Source organism: Myxocyprinus asiaticus, chromosome 43 (genome assembly GCF_019703515.2).
Source record: "Myxocyprinus asiaticus isolate MX2 ecotype Aquarium Trade chromosome 43, UBuf_Myxa_2, whole genome shotgun sequence".
Taxonomy (NCBI): Eukaryota; Metazoa; Chordata; class Actinopteri; order Cypriniformes; family Catostomidae; genus Myxocyprinus; species Myxocyprinus asiaticus.
The window spans coordinates 15,685,445-15,710,140 of NC_059386.1; the positions used below are offsets into that span (position 1 = coordinate 15,685,445).

The 24,696-nt window shown below is 39.6% G+C and overlaps 1 protein-coding gene across 3 annotated transcripts in view; it reads right to left on the minus strand.

The window, feature by feature from the left end:
- Positions 1–24,696, minus strand: part of LOC127433452 (protocadherin-1-like) — a 132,240-nt gene that overhangs the window by 75,962 nt on the left and 31,582 nt on the right. The window contains exon 4 of one of the 3 annotated variants that reach the window (XM_051685377.1): positions 14,934–15,368. The exons of the other annotated variants lie outside the window; for them this stretch is intronic. Within the exon in view, the coding sequence (XP_051541337.1) occupies positions 15,363–15,368 (6 nt within the window). The 3' untranslated portion in view covers positions 14,934–15,362. Of the gene's footprint in view, positions 1–14,933; positions 15,369–24,696 lie in introns of those variants that run through there. 3 annotated transcript variants of the gene reach the window in all.

Here is a 24,696-nt window from a genome sequence, read left to right on the forward strand (position 1 = left end):
TGCATTTGCACTCGATATGGACAAAAGTGTCCAGTGTGTTTAATTCTAATATTTCTTTAAACGTAGCCTTGAGCATATGGCTGAACCCTAAACTATGCATTAATAAGTCCCCTTTCTGTTGGTCAGATTGGATTGTGTGGGGGGTTAATACACTTGGTGACCTATATGAGAGTGGAGTATTGAGATCTTTTGAAAATTTGATTCAACATTTTGGGATTCCCAGATCTCAATTTTATAAGTATTTACAGCTGCGCCATCTGCTCTGCACTGTTTTTGAGAGTAGCATGCACCCCCCTAGAGCAGCAGATACTCTGGGAGTGGTGCTGCTTTTGGGAAGGGTCATGAGGCATCAGTGTATTACTCCCTGCTAATTCAGAGTCTGGGGGACGGAGCTTTAAATTCTTTCAAAAGATTATGGGAGGAAGATTTAAATTTATCATTGGAGGAGGGAGTGTGGGCTAGGATTCTAAAAAACATAAAGTCTGCATCTAGAGATGCAAGGGTTCGCCTTATGCAATTTAAGATTTTACATAGATTTTATTGGACCACCTCTAAATTGTATAGGCTTGGTCTTAAGGACACACCCATCTGCTGGTGATGCAATTCTGAAGATGGAGACACCACCCATGTTTTTTTGGTGTGTCAAAAGATCCAAGAATTTTGGCTGAAGGTGCAAAGTTTTGTGTGTGATGTGTTGGGCACTCAGGTCTCGTTCTGCCCCAGACTCTGTATTTTGGGAGATGGGGAGGTCATGGATTTGGAGGATAAGTACATGAAGGACTGGGTTTTGACCAGTGTGATGATTGGTAGGCAGGTTATTTTGAGGAGTTTGAAGTCGGATGGAGCACCCTTGTTCCCGGAGTGGTGCGTGGAGATGGGGAGGGTTCGAGGAGGGGTCGAGCATAAGGATGGGAGTTAGGGATTCTTACAATAAGAAGTGGGGCAATTACTTAGCATTTTTGTGGGAATCTCGAGGAGGGGCGGTGGAGGGAGTAATTTAGAGTTGTTGTTGTTTTTTTTTTTTATTATTATACTTGATTATTGTATTGTATTTTGTGTGTGTGTGTGTGTGTGTGTGTGTCTATATTCTATTGACCACAGGGGTGTTCGTGGGGTGGGAGTTTGGTAGGGTGAGGGGATATAGTGGGGGTTTAATGTTTAAAGTGATTGATTCAATATATATATGTTGTTGTATTTTTTGTGTTAATTTATGAATCAGTAAAAATGTAAATAACAAAAAAAGGTGTGGTAACCGTGGTATAAGTGGAATAATTGACGTTAAATTGTTTAAAAATAATGCAATACTCCGCTGCACGTCGTGACCACATTACCACCTTGGGTGTGCATTATTTTTAAACAATTCAACGGTCTGTCGTCAATTATTCCTTATATATATATATATATATATATTTCTTTATTATTATTTTTTTTTTCCATGGAAGAAAGAAACTCATACGGGAAAGTCATACATATTAGGCTTGCCATGGTATACGGTGTTACCTGTTATGCTTGGTACATAGGACAACAACAGTGTGAAATTTTATACCGGTAAAATAGGTAAACATTATGAAAGAAACGTACTTAATGACAACAGTTCCTATAGCAATAGCCAAAGTCGCCTAACAAGTTTACAACTCATAAATAAACCTAAATGAATGGTTTAACTATTGGTGAGTTGTGTGAGATAACACATGACCGAAGCTGCTGCAGGGGAAAATCAAGTAAGATCAATGCCACTCGGTGCACGTCTTTTGTCATGTTTCCATCAAAAGAAGGAGAATTTCATCAAATATTTAGTCAAAAATATAGCATTCGAGTGCATTATAATAGTTTCCCATCATTGTGATTCCAAAACACCAGTAAAAACATATTCATGATGGAAGATGGAGAGAGACTCAAATGAGGACTGTGAGGAAAAACTGCAGCACTTAAAAAAAGTGTAATATAAAGAGAAATATACCAAACTATATGTGTGATGTATTGGACACACAATTTTCATTTTGCCCCAGACTCTGCATCTTAGGTGATGGGGCGGTCATTAATTTTGGGGATAGCCACTTAAAAAGTTGGGTCCTAGCCGGAGTTAAAGTGGGCAGACAAATTATTCTTAGGGGGTGGAAGACAGCTGGGGCTTCCTCATTTTGGGAGTGGTGCGGTGAGATTGTCAGGGTGGCAGTATTTGAGGAGGCGATCTTTAGAAGGTTGGGAAAATGGGATTTGTTTAATAGGAAGTGGGGTGGATATTTGGCTTTTATGGAGGGTTCTCGGGGAGGGGCAGTGGAGAGGGATTTTTAATTTTTAGTTTAATGTGTATGTGCATTCTTGTTTATTGAAAGTATATATATATATATATATATATTTTTTTTTTTTGTAATATATAATATATATGTTATAATTGTAAGTGACCACTGTAGTGCGTGTTTGTGTCGGGTGGGGGGGAATGTTCGGGGGGAGGGGCTTAATTTATATAACTGATTCCATATTTGATGTTGTGTTTATCTGTCTTGTGATGGAATCAATAAAAAAATGTAATAACAAAAAGAGAAATACACCACGTTAATGCAAAGCCTCTTCTATAAAAAACAAAACAAAAAAACATTATTAACATGTTCAAAGACAGTGGCCCTAAAAAGCCAAATTTATTTTTAGTTATACCATTTTAGCATGTTAGTCAAATACTATAAATGCATGAGCCCAATTTTAAATGGAGAGTGCTTTTCGTTGAGCTATAAAAATGGAAAAGGTATATTCATCACAGGGAAGAAAACCCTTAACGTAAAAAATAGCCTACTTGCTCCATTGATTCGTTCTTTTGGGAAAGGTAGTGTTTATTAGAAGGAAACGTGGATATATATATATATATATATATATATATATATATATATATATATATATATATTTTTTTTTATTTATTTTTTTTTTCTTTCTCCGTGGTTGTATAGCCTTTTCCATTAGGCCTATTTGTTGGGGTTGTTCGCAACGAAAGCATATTTGCGTCCATCAGAGACTGGTGTTGGCCCACCTGAAGAACATCACTGGACCCTTTCTAGATCCCCTTCAATTTGCTTATCGAGCAAACAGGTCTGTGGATGATGCAGTCAACATGGGACTGCATCATATCCTGCAACATCTGGACAGACCAGGGACATATGCAAGGATCCTTTTTGTGGACTTCAGTTCGGCTTTCAACACCATCATCCCAGCTATACTCCAGAATAAATTATACCACGTCTATCTGTCAGTGGATTACCAGCTTTCTGACAGACAGGCAGCAGCTTGTGAGACAGGGGAAATTCACTTCCAGCACCTGTACAATCAGCACTGGTGCCCCCCAGGGATGTGTGCTCTCCCCACTACTCTTCTCCCTCTACACCAACGACTGCATCGCCAAGGACCCCTCTGTCACGCTCCTGAAGTTTGCAGATGACACCACTGTCATCGGCCTCATCCGAGATGACGATGAGTCTGCATACAGAAGGGAGGTTAAACATGCTGGCTGTCTGGTGCAGTCAAAACAACCTTGAGCTGAACGTGCTCAAAACGGTGGAAATGATTGTGGACTTTAGGAGGAACCCCCCCAACACTGTCCCCCCTCACCATTCTAAACAGCACTGTGGCAGAAGTGGAGTCATTCAGGTTCCTGGGCACTACCATCTCACATGACCTAAAGTGGGAGACCCACATTGACTCCATTGCGAAAAAGGCTCAGCAGAGGTTGTACTTCCTTCCCCAGCTGAGGAAGTTCAACCTGCCACAGGCGCTGCTGATACAGTTCTACTCAGCGGTCATTGAGTCTGTCCTCTGCACATCAATAACTGTCTGGTTTGGTTCAGCTACAAAATCAGACATCAGAAGACTACAAAGGACAGTTCGGACCGCTGAGAGGATTATTGGTACCAAGACCATTATCGGAATGAACGAATGTATGATTCCCATAAAAGACTGACATCTCCTGTGGAAACCAACAAGCTACACTACCCACTGCTGGCAATTCTGGCCAAAAATGTGCACAAACAAGCACCACGTCTGAAATGGCGCGGAATGAACCCCCCCCCCCCCATACATAGCCTATGTTTGCTGCATGGCATGTTGGTTGAGGTTTGTTGAACAACACATCATTTAATCTGATTGCACTTTATTTTTTCTGTTTCATTTTCATTTATTTAAAATAAATAATAAATAAAATTAAAGGTTGAAATCAAGCTGCCTTGTATTATTGTGTAGGCCACTGAACAACAAAAATTACACCATAGCACCACTGAGTGTCCAACTAACGGTACTACTGGTATAACCGGTTTTGAACGCGGATACGCACCGGTATGAAAATTATGATATCGTGGCAAGTTTAAAGGGTATATATCGACATAAGGGTGAGTAAATAACTACAGAATTCTATTTTGGGATAAAAATAGCCCTTTAATGATCAAATACTCTGGTTTTGAAAAAGTCCACCTGAAAACATAAGTCAAAAGCACAAGTGAGCGAGAATAAAACACAAAGGCTGTGTCTCGTTTGGAAGGCTGCTAGGTAGGACGCTTCCTTTGAAGGCTGCAGTATACCGAGTGTCCTCCTTTAAACAAGCCTCATTTAAATGAGACGGCCTTCATAGAACAAACGGAAATGGAACGTATCATGGTTGTTATGACAGCACGCCACTCTTTAACAAGCATGAGCGCTTTGAGTGAGAAGGGAACAAAGTCCCTTTAGAAGGGAATGCATGAGGTAAATTTTAGGAGAGTTATAATGATGTAAAGAGAAAAGAAAATAGATTTTACAGGTGTACTTTTAGTCTAATACTTTATTTTAATTATATATTAATATAATTATACATATTGTATACTCTGCACCCATCTACTTAGGTACTTCAACTTGGGAATTAACATTACTTGCGTTTGAACATCATATTTACGGGCAAATTGGCATAATTTTTTTCAGACATTTCCGTTGAAGCAAAGAATTGTGGGTTGTGAGTGCCCACGAAGGATACACTTCATGCATCCTCCGAATTCCCATGAAAGAAGGTCGCATTCGAAGGCTGCATTCATTATGTCCTACTTGTTTTCTGAAACGAGACAGCCTCGATGATGTATGCGGCCGACAAATGCGACCTCCGGAGAACGCATCCTTCCAAACAAGATATAGCCAAAGGCTTGTGTGGAGGGGAGGGCGTGGTCCAGCGCCTATCTGGGGACAGAGAAAGTTGTAAGGACATCCACCTGAGATGAATTGTGACTAATTATCATTTATATGTTCACAGTGAGAGTCGGGGTAGATAAAAAACAGCCAAGTCCACTGAAAGAGAGGGAGATTGGCACACACCAGACACTGCGTGTCTGTTGCAGAGAGAGTTTATTACTTAGTTGAAAAGCTGAACTGTGTTTGTTTTATGCTGAAAAGCAGTACTTTGATTTCCTGGCATTTAAGTTGGAGTTTAATAAATCGGTCTCACCTGACTATTGAAACCGGCTCCCACTTCCTCCTTTTGATCCAAATACGACCATCTGTTACAGCTTGCAACCCTCAAGGCTCTGATGCTGGCATACAGAACAGTCTCTGGGTCTGCGCCAGTCTACCTACAATCATTCCTGCAGAGCTACGTTTCCACCAGAAGGCTGTGGTCTGCAAATGAGCGGCGACATCAAAGAGGTACCAAATCACTTTCCCGGACTTTTGGCTTAACTGTACCTCAGTGGTTGAACAACCTTCCCAACTCCATCCGTAAAGCCCCTCTCTGTCTTCAAAAAACGGCTAAAGACAACTTTCATGATCACTTGACTCTACACTCAAAAAAACAAATATTCTTGGCTTGTACCTTCCTGATGCAACTGAAACTTTGTAACAGAGCACTTATATTCGTGTTGTATGCATCCTCGCTTTGGATAAAAGTGTCTGCTAAATGAATAAATGTAAATGTAACCCACACAGAAAACTGTTAGAATGAAAGTTCAGTGTGAACTTTGTTAAAATACAGTAATTATCAACTAAATAACCACTTTTACTCTGAATATTATGTTTAAATCAAATTAACTTGTTTCTGTTTGTGACTACAATATGATATTAAAGAACCAAGAGAGACTTTTCCATTTTTTTGGGGAGAAAATAGAAAATGAAAACATTTCAAACCCTGAGATAATTCTAAAAACACAGACTGTGGGCATGATCTTCATAGACACACAGTCCATTACTGAACATTTCTGGGTTCATCAACTAATCATTCACTGAAACTGTACTGGGAGATTGAATTTGAGGGGTAAGAGGGGGTTTGAGTGAGGGTGGTTGGTCCATAAATTGCTTACAGGGGACATAGAATAAATGGTGGCTGAAGGTCAGAGATACAGCAGACAGAAGGCAAATTTGAAATTCTGACCATGCCTGGAAGTATCAAACCATACTAATATCATTTAAGTCTTACTATTTTTTTTAGTGTTGGTAGCGAAAAACAACAGTTGCAAATAAATATTTTTTTCTCCACAAGCAATGCTTTGAAGAGAGCAGAGATTAAGATGGCAAGCTCATTTCATATGCTGTGTTTGAGTTTTTCAGTCACACTTGATTCAGGCCGAATGCCCTAAGACTTATGGAGGCTCAAGCTGTGATGCTCTGGCAGAGTTGCAGCAGAGGCCTGCATCCCTTTCCCAGCTGTGCTTCCATAAAGATGGTGAATGTAGAACACAGCCAAAGCAGGCTGGTTTGGATGCCAGTTGTGCTGCAACAGCATACAGAATACAGGACAAAAGCATTTAATACTTTATTTTTACCCCAGCTGGGTAGCCAGGGCGATGCCGGAAAACAGGATGGGTCTAGCACACACCGTTGTGGAACCCCAGCCGTGCTGTGTGGGCAATGAAAGAAAAAAGCTGAGGGGTGATACAGATGTTCCCCCCTTGCCTTGCATGCCAAAACTAGAATGCAGAGTGCAGGGAGCCCAACCATGTCTTTGTAATGATGCCATCTAGAACATCAGATCTCCAACACAGAAAAGTGGGGCAGAGCTGTATTCTGTTAATGTATCATTAATATGCTCCTTTTTTATCTTTACATAAACCAGCACGAACAGGCTTTTAGACAAACACAGCCAATGAGTTGAAGCTAATAATCAGCTTTATCACACAATGACATGAGTCATCCAGGAGGTCACATCTCTCTCTGGTGAACAATAGCAGACAATATGTTTCGGCTCAGGAGAAATCTCCAGCAGGGATTGTCTGCTTCATATAATACTTGTCAAATCCCAGTTGACACTTCATATGGACTGCTAATCAGAGACAATCCAACCCTGGGCAAGACCCTGCAGTTTGCGTAAATCTTTTTTCATTGTGAGCACAAAACCACAGCGCTGCAGTTCGGACTTCACATTGCTGGTCTTTTGTTTGCACTGACATTAATCTGAAAAGGAAATGGGAGGAAAAACAAAACCTGGTATTCAGTTCAAAAAGGCTAAATGACTGCTGAAAGAGTCGGTGATTGCCAACAAGGATAACAATAGTATGCAAAACTGATAAATAAAACGAATGGAAATAGACTATTTCCAGGGTTGGTGCTCTGGAGACTCATGCCTCCGCAAGCTCTCTAGTCTGATATTTTTAGATGGAAATTGGAGTGTGAGTATGTAATTGTTTCCCACCTAACAATTATGCCTTGGGAAGTTTGCCACCCAGTTAAGGTGTACATAGTTCTTCAGCTCCTGGTAAGCTTTTTACAAAGTCATACTTGGGAAAAAATAAATACATGCTGAAAAGTAGCAGGAGCAAGATTCCACTTGACATGGACGTTTTGTGTGCTCCTGGTTCACAAAATGTTAGGGTTTGTGATGTGAATATGTGAACTTCAGCAGCATTTTGTAAAGATGAATAGGGTAGCAGCTGAAAAATAAGGTGGCTTTTGTGGAATCATAACCAACCAGAAGTATAAGAATGTGATTACATAAGTATAGCAATTCAAACCAATTTTGCTCGAAGTGTTCACGTATTAGCAAAGTAATGAAAACATCTGCCTCTCCAAGGTCTTTAAATGCTGTAATAAATGCTGAAGGACCATGATAGTCCTACAAACAATCTAACACATAATTGCACGCCACAGTGAACACTAGATAATTTTAAAAGCTTGCTGAATCCCCTCTCGAAGGGACCGAATCCAACCTCAAAAACTCTCTCATTTCATGCTATACTGCATTATGGTATTGTTAATTACCTTCTATCATCCCTGTTGAAAACAGACAATATTTTTCACCATTCTTGTCAATATCAGAGGCTACCTTTAGCTATACTGCACTCTCTTGGGCTGAACTGGTGTGGTGGTTTTGTTCAGTATCCGATGTTATTGGAGCAGATATTGGTGTGCTAAGTAAAGCGACTGAGCTGTGGTGCAGTGTCATATGTCCCTGGTTATGAAGTGTACAGGCCCATTGCATTAGCATAGCCACAGTGAGCATGGAGAGGGTTAGATAGACAGTCAGTGAGCATCAGGGTGGCCCTGCTCTTCTCTTCTTATCAGCGTGCAGTGCTTGGCATCCATTAAAAAGAAACAAGTGAGTGAATGAAAAACAGAGGATGCGAGAGAGATATACAAATACAGCGATATTCAAGCAGTTAACAGTCTTGGCTAGGGCTGTCATGATTATGAAATTTGGCGGACGATTAATTGTCAAACAAAAAATTGCGATTATGGTGATTAATTGTTGTTACGATTAATTGTCTCGTTAAGGGCTTTCACGATTATTTGTCATATAAATTGTTATATTTTTTTAAGGTGTGCTTTTTTCTGCATGTGAGCTTCATACACCTTAAGAAGTAATGTTTACATATTAAACTTGAAATCTATAAATCAAATAATAAAACAGGGATAAACTATGATTTCCTTTTAATGCTTTAAAAATGACTGACATGAGAAATAATGTTTTAATTATCAAAATATTTCTAAATACTTAAAATATGTCTCTCTTTTTGGTCAATTTAATTTTGGTTAATTTTACATTTATTTTTTTAATTTTTTTACTCATATTCAAAAATATATATATAATTTGTATATATGTTTTATTATATTTATATTATAGTATGCAATAGTAAAATATTTATTTCCTACTTTCTTTACTTTCACACATTATTTTACTGCTCAGATTCAAAGATACATCCTAGGATGCGCTGGGGCACATCCTCAGTGATGCTCCTGAGGTCATTGGGTGTTTCGGGTCTTTCAACATCATACACCCTCGCTCTGATTATTAAACCTACAAGCCCTTATTTGACATGAAGCGAAACCTTTGAGATTTTGTTTCATCATTTTGTCACTCCACAGAAACAGAGTAAGCGTGCGTCACCTCCTCTTTGTCAATGCGTGTCAACAGCTCGTCTGAATCAGGAACATTTGCCATTACATGATCGTTTAAAGTGAAACCGGAGCGCTTTGCATTCACTATATCAAAGTTTATACTTGTTGGTTTATATTTTCGTGGGAGTTTGGTGCCAGCCTCGGCTGACAGCGTGCACATTAGAGCGCATCTCGCGCTCTTCTGGACAGGTTCTGTTTGATGTCTGCGGCTCAGTGGCGCTCGGAGTTCAACTGAATGACATACAAATGCAGCGTTCTTGGCATTTAAACAGTATATTCACTTAAAATTCCCTTATTTGGGTATTAAAATATGATTGGAATTTGAATACCCAATAATCGCGGTTGTCTCAAATAACCACGATCAGACGGTTATTTAATAATCATGGCAGGCCTAGTCTTGGCATTTCATTGCCAAGGCAAGCAAAACAATATTACAAAGACAGTAATCATAGATAGAAAAGAGCTTCCTCACTCTTTTACTCAGAATCTTAAAATAACATATGGACTAGACTATAGTATTTTAAAGGAATAGTTCACCCCAAAATAGAAATTATGTAATTTACACACCCATATACTGTTTCAGACCCATATTACATTCTCCATAGAACACAAAAGGAGATGTTAGGCAGTATGTTAGTCTTAGTCATGATTCACATTATTGCATATTTTATTCCATACAATGAAATTGATTAAGACTAACATAACAACTATGAGACATATGTGAATCAGACATACCAACTAAAATTTTCTTTTGTGTTCTAAAGAAGAATAAAGTCAAACAGGTTTGGCATGACATGAGGGTAAGTAAATGACAACAGATTTTTCATTTTTGTTTAAATACACATTAATGTTTATAAAATTTGGAGCATGGAAAAAAAGTGGGCAATTTAGACCTATTTCTGAATTAAGTGTTTGGTATGCATGCCACACATTGAGACCTTGCCTTAGGCCTTTCCTTCAGAGACAAACTGAGCAAAAATACATTTCAATAGAAGCAGATAAAGACAATATAAGCAGGGGACAGAGGGAAAAGAGTGAGCAAGTGTGTAGCAGTTGGAGCAGAAAAGGGCATGGTTCATTTGTCACTGTCCGATTTGTGTGCTTCTTCCACATAACAGGAAGGATGTATCCTGCCCTAAAACCTCCTTCAGAGTCCCTTCGCTACACACTCCTATACACACACAGATTTACGCACACTATCTTTGCCTGAGGAAGAGCTTCGTAGGATATCTTCAATCCTGTTCTACAGAGCTTCTGAGGGATCCTTTTGATTGTCTTTATCCAAGCCAAAGAGTTTATTTGTACTCGACAAAATGGAAAAGATCTATGTTTTAGACCTAAGGCTAAATGTCAGATCTTTCCAACATTCTCAAACATACTGAGCAGGACACATGATCCTACTCTAAGTAAGTACAGAGCAAGGTGATTTTTCTGCAAAACAGAGGTGGCAATAACAGCTAAAAAACCCTAGTTCTCTCTCTCTCTCTCTCTTACACTGGTGGCCAAAAGTTTGGAATAATGTACAGATTTTGCTCTTATGGAAAGAAACTGGTACTTTTGTTCACCAAAGTGGCATTCAACTGATCACAATGTATAGTCAGGACATTAATAATGTGAAAAATTACAAGTACAATTTGAAAAAAAATTTCAGAACTTCTTAAACTACTTCAAAGAGTTCTCATCAAAAAATCCTTCATGTGCAGCAATGACAGCTTTGCAGATCCTTGGCATTCTAGCTGTCAGTTTGTCCAGGTACTCAGGTGACATTTCACCCCACACTTCCTGTAGTACTTGCCATAGATGTGGCTGTCTTGTCGGGCACTTCTCATGCACCTTACAGTCTAGCTGATCCAACAAAAGCTCAATGGGGTTAAGATCCATAACACTCTTTTCCAATTATCTGTTGTCCAATGTCTGTGTTTTTTTGCCCACTCTAACCTTTTATTTTTGTTTTTCTGTTTCAAAAGTGGCTTTTTCTTTGCATTCTTCCCATAAGGCTTGCACCCCTGAGTCTTCTCTTTACTGTTGTACATGAAACTGGTGTTGAGCGGGTAGAATTCAATGAAGCTGTCAGCTGAGGACATGTGAGGTGTCTATTTCTCTCTGATGTACTTATCCTCTTGTTTAGTTGTACATCTGGCCTTCCACATCTCTTTCTGTCCTTGTTAGAGCCAGTTGTCCTTTGTCTTTGAAGACTGTAGTGTACACCTTTGTATGAAACCTTCAGTTTTTTGGCAATTTCAAGCATTGTATAGCCTTCATTCCTTAAAACAATGATTGACTGACGAGTTTCTAGAGATAGCTGTTCCTTTTTTACCATTTTTGGCCTAATATTGACCTTAAGACATGCCAGTCTATTGCATACTGTGGCAACTCAAAAACAAAGACAATGTTAAGCTTCATTTAACAAACCAAATAGCTTTCAACTGTGTTTGATATAATGATTTCTAGAACCAAATTAGCAATTTAGCATGATTACTCAAGGATAAGGTGTTGGAGTGATGGCTGCTGGAAATGGGGCCTGTCTAGATTTGATCAAAAATGACTTTTTTCAAACAGTGATGGTGCTGTTTTTTACATCAGTAATGTCCTGACTATACTTTGTGATCAGTTGAATGCCACTTTGGTGAATTAAAGTACCAATTTCCTTCTGAAACAGCAAACTCTGTACATTATTCCGAACTTTTGGCCACCAGTGTACAGTATGTCCTCTCATTATCTCTCTCCACCCTGCCGGGACTGATATGACAGTGGTCGCAGCTGAGGTAGCAGTCCAGAATGCATTGCCGGCAGAATTGGATAAACTAATTTATTGGTATTGTGTGTCCACCCAGAAAGCATTGGTGTGTAATGAATGGCAGAGCAAAGCTACTACAGTAAACTCTCTCTCTCTGTGTGTCTTTCAAATTCAAATGCAATGGAGCTTCTAATGACGTGACTATCCAAAATACAATATCGCCAAAGAAACGTAGAGCAATTTCCAAATATAACACAATATCTCTCTTCCTCTCTGTCATGGTGCATGGTCAAGCAGGTGACCTAGTGGCTACTGGTTCAAATCCTAATGGGAAATGGACGGAGTGTTTTCCAGCAGCTAGATAATTAACCTGAATTCTTCTGTGCATCCAAGTGCATAATGGATAACTGAGCCATGCCAGCGGCTGCAGATAAGGGCATCTGCTCTGCATCCTGATAACAGTCATACTGTAGATATAACACTGATAATGATGTGTTATTATCATCAATTATCTTTCTCATATTATGGAAACAGAAAAACATGAGTGGAAGAGATCGGATGTTTGTGTAATCCATGCTGACTTGCAGTAACTGTTGTGTGCCTGTAGTTAATAGCCAAGGTGCAGAACTCAAGTCTCCACTTTGAAACAGAGGGCAAGAAAAATTTAAACAAAACATGTCTGTTATGGTCCAACGGTAAGAAATTTAAGCTAATGACCAAGCTCCTCCTTTTGCTAGTAGGCCACCCTCCACTCATTGACTCTCCTGTTTTTTAATCCCATTTTCTTGCTTTTTAAAGCACTTTAATTGGATTTCATCATCCAGACAAGTGCTTTGGACAGATAATTATCAGTGGTGCATTGTCCAGTGCTATCTCTCCCTCTCTCCTCAGTGGCCTTTGCGTTTAAACATGCCTTGTATCCAGATAAGAGCGTGAGACTGGCATTCAAATAATCATCTCTAAACGCGCTTTAGAGCACTCACCCAAAGAATCTCTTACCATGGTAAATGGACGGATTAGACTGCAGTGGACTCTCTCAGCATGTGTCTCTCGTTTTCTGTCTTGCTCTCTTTCACACTAGGGCGTTTTTATTTGTCAGACAAGGGATTCCCACATGGTGGAAAATATTGGATCAGGATCAAGTTCAGCCATGTTATTCAATGCCAGTGACCATTTCTACAGAGGGAAAAAAGCTTCCGGAAATCAATGTTGTAAGAAATATCATCCATTTAAAAATCAACACCGCATACACAGTCTGATATTAAATTGCATTACGCCACACGGTTGAGTTAAACCTAAAAAGTTTACAACTACAACTGAAGACTGATTCTGCAGGGCACTTGAAGCACCGGCTTTCACATTCAAAACTCCTTTCTTTTCCCCCTCATCCTGGAATACATTCGGCTTGACGCTCTTGCGTTTGAGACTAATACAAGGAGGCACATCAGAACAATTCTCATTGTCATAACCCTCTCCTCTCTCACCCCATTTTATAAACTTAGGCAATTAAGCCTTGTTCTCTTTTAGTGCCAACATGAAACAGCAGAGAACATAATTCTACCATTGCCAAAAAGCCAGAGAAAGCTCAATTTTCATGAAATATTCTAATATCGTACCTTCCCAGTGGGGTGAAGACCGAGAGAGAAATAATGATCACTGCTCATGTCAGCCAGCAAAAGCAGGGGAGAGAATTATGCAACAGCCTATCTCCCCGGCACTTTTTGTGGTTTCTCACTTCTTGTTTTTTGCAGGATTTTCAGTTAAGTGGATTATTCTCCAATCCAGGACACAAGATAAATGTTGTTTTCCATCACTACTGTGAATAGTTTTGAAGCATCACATATTAAACTAGGCCTTCAACATTGCCTGCCGCAGAAGATGTGGGTTGAACAATTTAAACATAATTGTTTTGCTGGTTTCCCCCCCAAATTGCAATGTAGCAGTTTCCTCAGGGGTGGAGATAAAGAGAGGTGATCTTATTAGGACTTGTTTTTGATGGGTCAGGAGTTGAGTCTGTGTGTTGACATCTCAGTATAAAGGCTGTCGAGAGGGTTTGACTGACAAGCCTCTGACAATGACTGTTGGATTTGAAGGATTGATTTAGTTGTATTTCCTTGTTTGTTTGTGCCAGGGTGTGATGCATGATTGAGTCAGAGTCAGCTCAAAGCTGGAGAATTAGAGCTGCATGCCACTGCTGCAGGACTGTTGCATGATTTCTTGTATAAAAATAAAGCATCATTTCTAATGCAGAGTGTGCTCATGATCAGAGTATGCTCATGGTAAGTGATATTAACAGTAGGTTTGTAAAAGTAAAGCACTGCCGAGTCTGCCCCTGGGCTTCTTTTCTGCAGCGACACATATCACAGTCAAATATAAAACCGTGTTTTCTCTTGGTAGTTTGTAACTTGCATTATGTATGAATGAAGCACCTGAATAATGAAACTTGATTGTAAGTGTAACAACACACCACTGCAAGGTTGTGAAGGTGTGAGTGTGTGTGAGAACGTATACCTCCCTAATGGAGCTTAATGGATTGCAAGCAGCTCTCTACCACTCTAATGGGGTGTGCTGTCTGGGCCTTTGTCCTTGTTTCACTTTCTGCGGCTCAAACTTTCCCACTGACCCAAAGGCAAGACTTAGACCAGTGTCCACTAAATGGATCAAGTGGATACAGTGTCTCAGAGTCAAATTTCTATTTTATTATGCTGTAGAATGGCTGACATTTTTTTTGGGATTCCCTTCTTTCTGACAAAACCAGGCTAGTTCATGCTGGTTTAAATGGTGGACATAGATGGTGAAAGGAAGATTCACCCCCAAAAAAAAAAAAAAAAAAAAAAAATTGTCATAATTTACTCACACTCAAGTTGTTCCAAACCAATACGACTTCCTTTCTTATGCAGAACACAAAAGGAGATTTTTTTTAAAGAATATCCCTAGTCTGTCTTTTTAATACAATGAAAGTTGATAGTGACTTACTTTAAAGCTTAAAACGGACCTATCATTTAGTTCTAACCAACACAAGTCCTCACATAATCATGCAAGCCACTGTGAAGTTGTTTCTCACCTTAACCTATGGTACTGCTGGATTATGATACATGAGTGGCATGATACTTTTGGGTCCTTTTCTAAGCTTTAGCCCCTTAAACACATACCTCATGTCTTTAGAGACCCGGGTCCTTTTTTTAAGCTTTAACCCCTTAAATACATACCTCAGGTCTTTAGAGAACCAGAACTTCATTTCACCTGTACTTCATCCATTTTTTGGAGTTGTGCCCACACCTCTTTAGTATTCTTCAATCTATATCTTAAATAGTGTAACACAAAAAAAAAATAAAAAAAAATAAATAAAAATACATTTGCAAATGTATAATGGTTTAAAGGTGCTGTAAGTGTAATTTTTTCATGGAAAGGTACGCAAAAAAATGTCCTACTCCCTGAGAGATATTACTGACATAAGTGTTGTAAGATATCTCACCTGTCTCTGTGACAGCTCTAGACTCTGTAAACAACAAACAAAAATGTGTCCATGGATCGCGGACAATGATGCTTTTGATCTGTCAGTCATTTTGCACGTTCTCATGGTATTGTAGTTGCAGTGAATTTTTGAGACTTACTGTCATTTTCAAGCCATGTTGTACATACAGTTGTCAGTTGAGGGTGCTATTTTGTTGCTGTATAATAAAGTTCATTTGGTACTTTGGAGTGTGGGGTTTTGGGAAAAGGGGGCGTGGCTAATCCAATGGCTCAGTCTTGTGGAAGTAGAATGGCAAAAATCACTTACAGCACCTTTAAGTACCAAAAGTGTATATGGTCATTGGAGACCCTTGGTATGTAATGAAGTTGTGTATCTATTTAAACTCAAAAGTGCATGAGTACTTGGAAATACTAATGTCACGAACTCAAGGACTCCTCCTGCTCACCACCAGAGGTCCCCCTCGCCCGAGTTCTGAGGGCACCTCAAACTACACTTCCCAGCATGCCTACCTGGACTGATTACACTTACACCTGTTCCCTACTTCATAGACTATTTAAGCACTGTTCTAAAAATAGTCATTGTGAAGACTTGTTTTGCTCCTGCTAACATTTCTGAGCGTTTACCTCTGTTTATACTGCCTGCCTGTGTTCCACTTCTGCCTGTTACCCACCGTTTGATAATCTGCTGCCTGCCTTGTTTACCCTTTGTTTACCTAGACTCTTACTGTGATTGTTTGCTGCCTGCCCTGACCATTGCCTGGTTATTACGACGTCTCTCATCTGCCTACGCTGTTCCATTACTGGTGATTAACCCTGCCTGTCTGTTTATGAGTTGCACATTCACTATTAAACCGCATATGGATCTTAACCTCTGTTCTCCAGAGTTTGTGTTACAACTAATTTGTATCTTATGTGTAGATTATGTGTTATGTGTAGCTCAATATGTGTTTGACCGCCAGTTGCGTCTCATGAAATTCCAGCATGAAAGTAATGAATCCTGCTCTAGATTTGTCCTGATTTGTTGCATGATCTCTTTAATATATGAAAAATAAAACATAAAAATACTGTATGTCAAAAATATTTTATTTTATTATTTTCTAATTGTTTTGAAAATAATTTTGAAAATTTTACACTATCTGTGCATTTTGTAGATCCATTTTTGATAGATATACATGCCGGGTCTCTAAAGACCCGAATATGGAAGAGCGTTTGGTGAATTCCCATGCATTTAAGTATTAAAGTGAGTTGCTATCAAATGCCACTGCATTGAAAAACAGACTGGGATATTCATCAAAACATAAGAACGAAAGTCATACGGATTTGGAATTACATGAGAGTGAGTTTTCCTCACTTTTCCTTTATGGTTGTTGACTAGCATGGTCTTTGGTGAAGCTGGCTGAGCAAGGAAGTCTGTTTTGAAGCCTGGTGGGGGCTCGCAAAAAGAAAATAAAGTATTGTTGGTGAGATGACAAAACAAGATCCTCTCAGTCTCTCAAATTTGAGAATCATATAAAGGAAATGAAAATGGATTGCTCAGGGCATCTTCAGTCCTCAGGAGATTGTTTTCTTCTTTATATGATGTCTTCAATTTTAATATCATCAATATTTCCAAATAAGCATCAGCAGCTAATGCTTTCTCCATGGCAACACGCTGAATGGAGAAATGTGCCTCCCAGTTAACATTCAAAGCCCATGAGGAGGCATCATGCAAAGTTGATTTTTCTGAGAGAATGAACCACTTCATTACTGACACCTCACAAATCTGATTGGCCTTGTTGGTCTTTGAATGAGCAAAATAACAATTCATATTTGCATAGTGAAAGAGAAAGTGAGACAAAGAGAGAGAGAAAGAACACAGAAGACAGATGAAAAACTAAGAGAAGAGTACACTACCAAAGTAGAAAGTAAACAAGCAAAACAGCTCAGAGAGGGGGAAAGATGGAAAAAGGAGCATCTATGAGTTAAAGCGGTGAGAGAGAAATGGCGTAGCACATTATTGAGAGAAGCATTGGCGCTAAGCTGCTTATTGATAAAAGCACTAATCTGCCTGGTGGAAGGTAAAGGAGGCTGGAATGAGTAGTGATAAAATATTTGAGCTAAAGGCAATGCCATCAGGGAGCTGAGCCTCAACATAGCTTTACCTAAAGGAGCTTCTCATTTTTCATTAAGTGTGGCTCTGACCGCCGGTGTCTCACAGAATGTGTTCTCCCCAGCAGTGAAATGAGACGGGCACTGAATACAATCGCCACAGTCTTTCATCTGCTCAGGCAAACAGATAGAGAAAGAGAATGTCACTGTCTATATTCATACTTTCTGTGGCATCCTCATTTCGTAAGCAAGAAGGTAATTTGATGAAATCAGCGATGCAATGCTTCTGGCACCATGAAAAAAAATGACATGACTTTGTAAACACGCATGAAGAAAAATGCTTCTAAGACAACATTGACATAAATCAAGCTCCTTGTGGTTGTGTGCAGAAATATATTTGGGAGGAAATGAATATGACTGCAAACACTCAGATATTACCATAATCATTACCATTATTGTCATCCTTGTCTGCAACGACACTATCATTAGTTGCACATCTGTGTGCTGCTGTGGTGTGCTGCGCTTTGCTGTCGAATAGCTCAACAACATCAGCCATCTCTTTCGGTGACAGAGAAACCTGCCCTAGGTAGTGGCTCTAATCTCTCTTAACAGGTAATCACTGGGATGTTAGATCGAAATCGCCAACCTTGCACACAGAGACCAGACCAGAGGCGCGAAGATTTACGCAGGCATTTCCACTACTTGAGCCCAAGTCTGTGAACGAGTTTGTCCTTTTAAAATGAAGGAAAAGGGAGAGAGATGATATAGTTCTACTTTGTCAGTTCTGTAAGGCCCATACCAGCGTGCTTGTCAAGATCATGAAAATCGATTAGCCTAGACTCAAAATGTCACGTCGGCCTCATTTATTTGAAGTAGAGATCCAACAGCGTGCTGATATCTAGTGAATCATTTTGGCAAAAGAACCAGCAGTTTGGACATACTAAGTTGGTTGTTGGCCAAAATGTGGTTTGACTACAAACTACAAATGGCTATGAAGGAATTGAAAACTGCCCTTATTGGCAACACCATCTTATCGCTTCTGCTGCCCTGGATGAGATTACTCGTTTGGAATATGTCTGTCCAGTGCACTAAATCCCTGAGCACTTGTCCAAGTCAATCGATTCTGAAGTGTCTGCCAAGACCAGTCAGTCCGTATGTGTCTATAGAGACACGTTAGTCCCAGGGAGACCCTCTAGAGTGACTATGTACAAAACAAGAATGCTTATCTGACTAACCCTGTTCTCTTTATGGCATTCACTGTGTTGGCACAAGCATAATAATGCGATGCTGTTTTGTAGCTGTATGTCCAGTGGAATTTCAAATTAGGGTCCAAACTGCTAAAAAGAGTGTAAGACCTGTTAGCCCTTACTAATAATAATAATAAAATAAAAAATTCATTTGTAAGTTGGTCTGGATAAAAGCATCTGCTAAATGACTAAATGTAAATGACTGGTGACATTTTTGCTAAATGATATTACGTGGGTCCTTGCACATATCACAGCAGTTCCGTGGTTTAATGTCCACTGAGTGGCACTTAAAGCAAGTTACATTTCTCCCAAACAGACAAGGTTTTTAAGGTTAATGCTCTATTGAGTTTTAAATCAACAGAACCTACCTACCTACCGTAAACCATAAACCTTACATGAACCTAACCAATGGTGTCATAATAAGCAAGTGTGAAATGAAAAAAGCAACTGCTGAAGCAACCATGTCATTTTGTGGTGCTTTTATGACACTTTCGGCTCATGTGTCGAGTTCTGTGCTCTTCATTGTGTCTCCTCATTGTGCTAATTTCTCATTGTGAGTGATCCCCACAGTATATTATTGCAAAGTGTTTGTTGAAAATTACTAAAGTGTTCTTTCCTGCAGGCTGAGAAGGTGCCTTCATCTCTCAAATTCCTGTAAGTGCAGCAGTTGTCTTCACACCGTGTATGAGCCTGTGAGGCCTTCGCACCTGACAGTATATTGGTCCGCAGAGAGAGAGCTGAGTGCCTGCAGTATTGTGCTCTAATGAGGAGCAGTCTGAGAGTATAATGGACTGTATTCACTGAGGGGAGATCTGAGAGGGTGGGCGCCAGGTTTGAGGTTTATGGCTGCATTTTGCTATGGATATTAGCCAGCCCATAACCTGGGCTGAGCAGATGCTCAAAATGTGGTATTCTGGGAAGGGCCTTGAGGCAGCCTTCACAAAAACAGGGCTGCCTCTTATAGAAAATCACAGAATGGGATAGGAACCATATAAAGTCCAGGGAGCTCCAAAGGTACTGAATATTTAGTCTTTTAGCCTCTCTCTTTACATGGGCTGATTTATGGCTGAGTTCGATTCGTTATATAGGGTGCATAATTTACTAAAGTAAAAGAAAAGTGTCAGAGAAAGGTAGAATGTTCTGAAGAAAGGCAGCATTGTAATGGCAGATATTCTTATCTTAAAGCTTCACTTGCCAGAGTATACGAGGAGAGTGTGGTAGATATGGAAATAAAGAGATAGAGTGGAGATATCAAGAAAATGTTTAGCTTGGAGCTATTTTTCAGCTACATCGCTTTGCTAGCAGGTGCTCCAATGCTTTTACTTGATTTTGCCCTCCTGGATGGCTCCATTAGATGCTCATAGCAAGCTGACAAAGGGTTTTGGGAAATAACACATTGACTATGGATGAGAATAGTCAGGCCTGAAATTTGGCACAGGATTGTGGGTATTGGGCACAATTTTAATCATTCCTGCAAGTTCCACATTCATAATGCGGGGAATTCCCATATGAACACATTTATTCACGTTAACATGCACAGTAGTTGATCATTTGTAAACGAAACCACACAGACGTACAAATCAAATAAATAATTTGTCTTTCTATTTTAATTCCATAATCAGTGCTAGTAATCGGCACTACTGCATGTCTCTCTCACGCAGCATTCTGCAGCTCACTGGATGCGTGAGTTTAGTGTGAGCGTGCAGAAGTACAGGAAGTGCATTGGCCCATATTTTCTGAACTTTAAGATGTATGAAGCTGTTAATCGACATACACATGGCTTTATACCGTGGTGGTGACGACTATGTCTGCCCTATCAACTTCTGATAGTACTTCAGGCGCAAACCATGATATCCATGGGTTACGGGAAATCAGGCTTGATAAACGGCTACCACATCCAAGGAAGGCAACATGCGTGCAAATTATTTATTTCCACTTCGAGCACTGCCTTATGGACCACACACACAATCTGAACCTGTGGACTGAGAGACACAGATAAATGCTCCTGCATAAGCAGCGCTCCAAGCACGCCATCAGTTCATCCAACATCTACAGTGGTACATACTGTATTATAAAATCAGTCTAAATTGTAATGCTGTACTGCACTGTACTGCACTGTAAGAAGCGCATTTGAATGCACAGCTGCATTCACCACGAGCACTCTATAGAGCATTTTATGGTGCCCATTTACTTATGATAATCCTTGTATGTGGCCATTTATATGGAATCACGGTAATCCTGAGGTAACAGATGCATTAGGGGTGTCCAAACTTCCAGATCCAAAGAGAAATAAGGTGTCGTGGGCCGTATCGTTGTACTACTACTACTAATAATAAAAAAAGATGCCACTATTGCATCATCTTTATATTGTATGCTTAATACAAGTTTTGGGTGTGGCACAATAATCAGAATAAGTTACTTTTTCCTGCCATGACATGATTCAAGGAATTACTGTTTATTTATCAGTTCATATCAATCATAGTTTCTGTTCTACTGATACTTGTGTTACAAATACGATTTTTATTTGATAAAAATGATTGCACTCCCTTTTATTTGGTTACGCAAGTGCGAGCTGAGGCCGCGGAGTACAGGAAGAGATGCGCGAATGTTTTGAGTGCTCTCTCTTATGTCCTAACTCTCAAATGGTGCTGAGAAGTCTGTGACTCATGTTTCAATGAAACATCAGAATGAACCAAATCACTACAACTAATTAAACTTCCCTGCTCTGCAGAAGACATTCTAGGACAGACATGGGCAATTTACGGCCCATGGGCCGGATCTGGCCCTTCACATTGTTTAATCTGGCCTGCAGCTCATTTATCCTAAAAGTGTTTTTTTTTTTTTATTATTATTATTGAATATTTGAGTTATCTTGCATTGGAATTTCACTCCTCCACAAGCATTTGACATGCTCAGGGTTGCCAGATAAGAGTTGCAAACCCCCATTTACAGATTTATACTTGCGCAAATTGGAAATATTCTGCCTAATGTTATACTTATTTGGTGCAATCTGGCAACCATGCATGGGAGTGTGCTCTTTCTAGCTCTTGCTTTCCCCTTTGAACAAACTTAGTGATCTCTAGTGCGATATTTTGCTCAAGGAAAATGTTATACAGCTTGTGCTGTTTGTTGCTACTAAGTTTGCGAGCAAACCTTCTCAGTGATGAACTTTAATAAAATATAAACATAGATCTCTGCATCATTGACACGCAGAAGGGTAATCATTGACACACAAGCAAGAGCAAGCAAGAGACTAATATTATTTTTGCAATTTTTGCAATTTAGAAATGTTGAAGTCCCTTGTGAGTTGCACCTTTGTTTTAATTTAACTATTGCAGTAATCATTTATCATAGTCATGCAGCCTGTTTTATTCAGTTGTGTGCTGAATGGAAAGCCAAACCATTGGCATATAAACTATTGATGAGACCCGCATCATGACCCTTTTAGCGCTTAAACAGGTAATGTTTTGAGAAAACTGGCCTGCTTTGTGACAAACATTAAAAGTTATATAATTTTCATGGGGTCTGTGTAGCTCAGCGAGTACTGACGCTGACTACCACTCCTGGAGTTGCGAGTTTGAAACCAGGGTGTGCTGAGTGACTCCAGCCAGGTCTCCTAAGCAACCAAATTGGCCCGGTTGCTAGGGAGGGTAGAGTCACATGGGGTAACCTCCTCGTGGTCGCAATTAGGGGTTCTCGCACTCGATGGAGAGTGTGGTAAATTGTGCGCGGATCGCGGAGAGTAGCATGAGCCTCCACATGCTATGAGTCTCCACGGTGTCATGCACAGTGAGCCACGTGATAAGATGCGTGGATTGAATGTCTCAGAAGCGGAGGCAACTGAGACTTGTCCTCCACCACCTGGATTGAGCTGAGTAACCGTGCCACCACGAGGACCTACTAAGTAGCGGGAATTGGGCATTCCAAATTGGGAGAAAAGGGGATAAAAATAAAAATTAAAAAAAAGTTATATAATTTTCAATTTTCTTTATTTTTATTAAAACATATGCCTGATGTAGAAAGTGTTAAACTGAATAATAAATTACCAGGGAAGCAGAGATGGTAAAATAAATAATTTATAATTATGCTCTGCCTTCAGTATTTTTATTTTTTATTTGTTTTATGCCAGATAGAAAAGTATCTACCTTTGTAGAGCAATACAATACTTTAGGCAATTGCAGAATAGTCCCATTAGTCACATATGCACTTCAGAAAATTTAGTACACAACTATTTCTGGGCTTAAAAGATACAAGAAACAAATCAATGCAGAACATTGTATCTCAAAGAGTACGATGTGTCACTCCATGCACTACTTAAGGCCCAATGTGGCCCCTTTACCAAAATAGTTGCCACCCCTGTTCTAGGAGAATGTGCTCGGCTCGCGCGTCTCTGTGCGCACTCAGTAAACATGGTACGACAAAGTATCTAACCTAATACCAGTCCTATAACAAACACATCATTCTTTTTGCGTGGCACTTCATCCGTGGAAATCTGGAGGATTCCAAACTCTTGAACTTTTGGATGAAGCTGGGCACCATTTGGACACCCCTAAATTAAACAAAAATTAGACAATAAATGAACAGCATTTAACGAACATTAAACAACAAAACACAATACAAAACCTAATCTCTGTATATATTATATACAGATACAGTTTTCCATGGATGTAAGCTGTTTAATAATTTTCAAATGCAATGTGAGAACAGTAATGGATTTACAACAAAATGGGGTATTTTTTTTTAGACAGTGACACAGTTTACTGCTGGCATCATCTGACAATGATAACAAACATGGCTACTCAGATCTGACCATGTTTTTGCTGCATTACAGAACATTGTTAAAAAAATGGCAAGATATACAGAATGAAGTGCACAAGAAACAGGTCTAACTCTTAATTTTCATTATAATCAAACAGGAATTGCTTTTCCTAGCTGCACTGTTGGCTAAAATGTACAAGTCTTTTTTTATATATACACATAAACATACCCTGTACCATATATATATATATATATATATATATATATATATATATATATATATATATATATATATAGTATATATACTTTATATACACTCACCATCCACTTTATTAGGTACACCTGTACATCTACTTATTCATGTGATTATTTAATTCAATCATGTGGCAGCAGTGTAATGTATAAAATCATGCAGATATGGGTCAGGAGTTTCAGTTAATGTTCACATCAACCATCAGAATGGGGAAAAATGTGATCTCAGTGATTTAAACCGTGGCATGATTGTTGGTGCCAGATGGGCTGGTTTGAGTGTTTCTGTAACTGCTGATCTCCTGGGATTTTCACGCACAACAGTCTCTAGAGTTTATAGAGAATGGTGCAGAAAACAAAAAACAACCAGTGAGCGGCAGTTCTGCAGACAAAAATGCCTTGTTGATGAGAGAGGTCAACGGAGAATGGCCAGACTGGTTCGGGCTGACAGAAAGGCTACGGTAACTCAGATAACCCCTCTGTAGTGAGCAGAATAGCATCTCAAATTGCACAACATGTCGAAACTTGAGGCTGATGGGCTACAACAATAGAAGACCACATTGGGTTCCACTTCTGTCAGCCAAGAACAGAAAACTGAGTCTGCAATGGGCCTACCATTTGTGTACCTCAGCACGAATCCAGATTTGTCGGACCAGGCGATGTATTTCCACTCATCTACGGTCTAGTTTTTGTGAGCCTGTGCCCACTGCAGCATCAGTTTCCTGTTCTAAGCTGACAGTAGTGGTACCCGGAGGGGTCTTCTGCTGCCGTAGCCCATCCGCCTCAATGTTCGATGTGTTGTACCTTCATAAATAC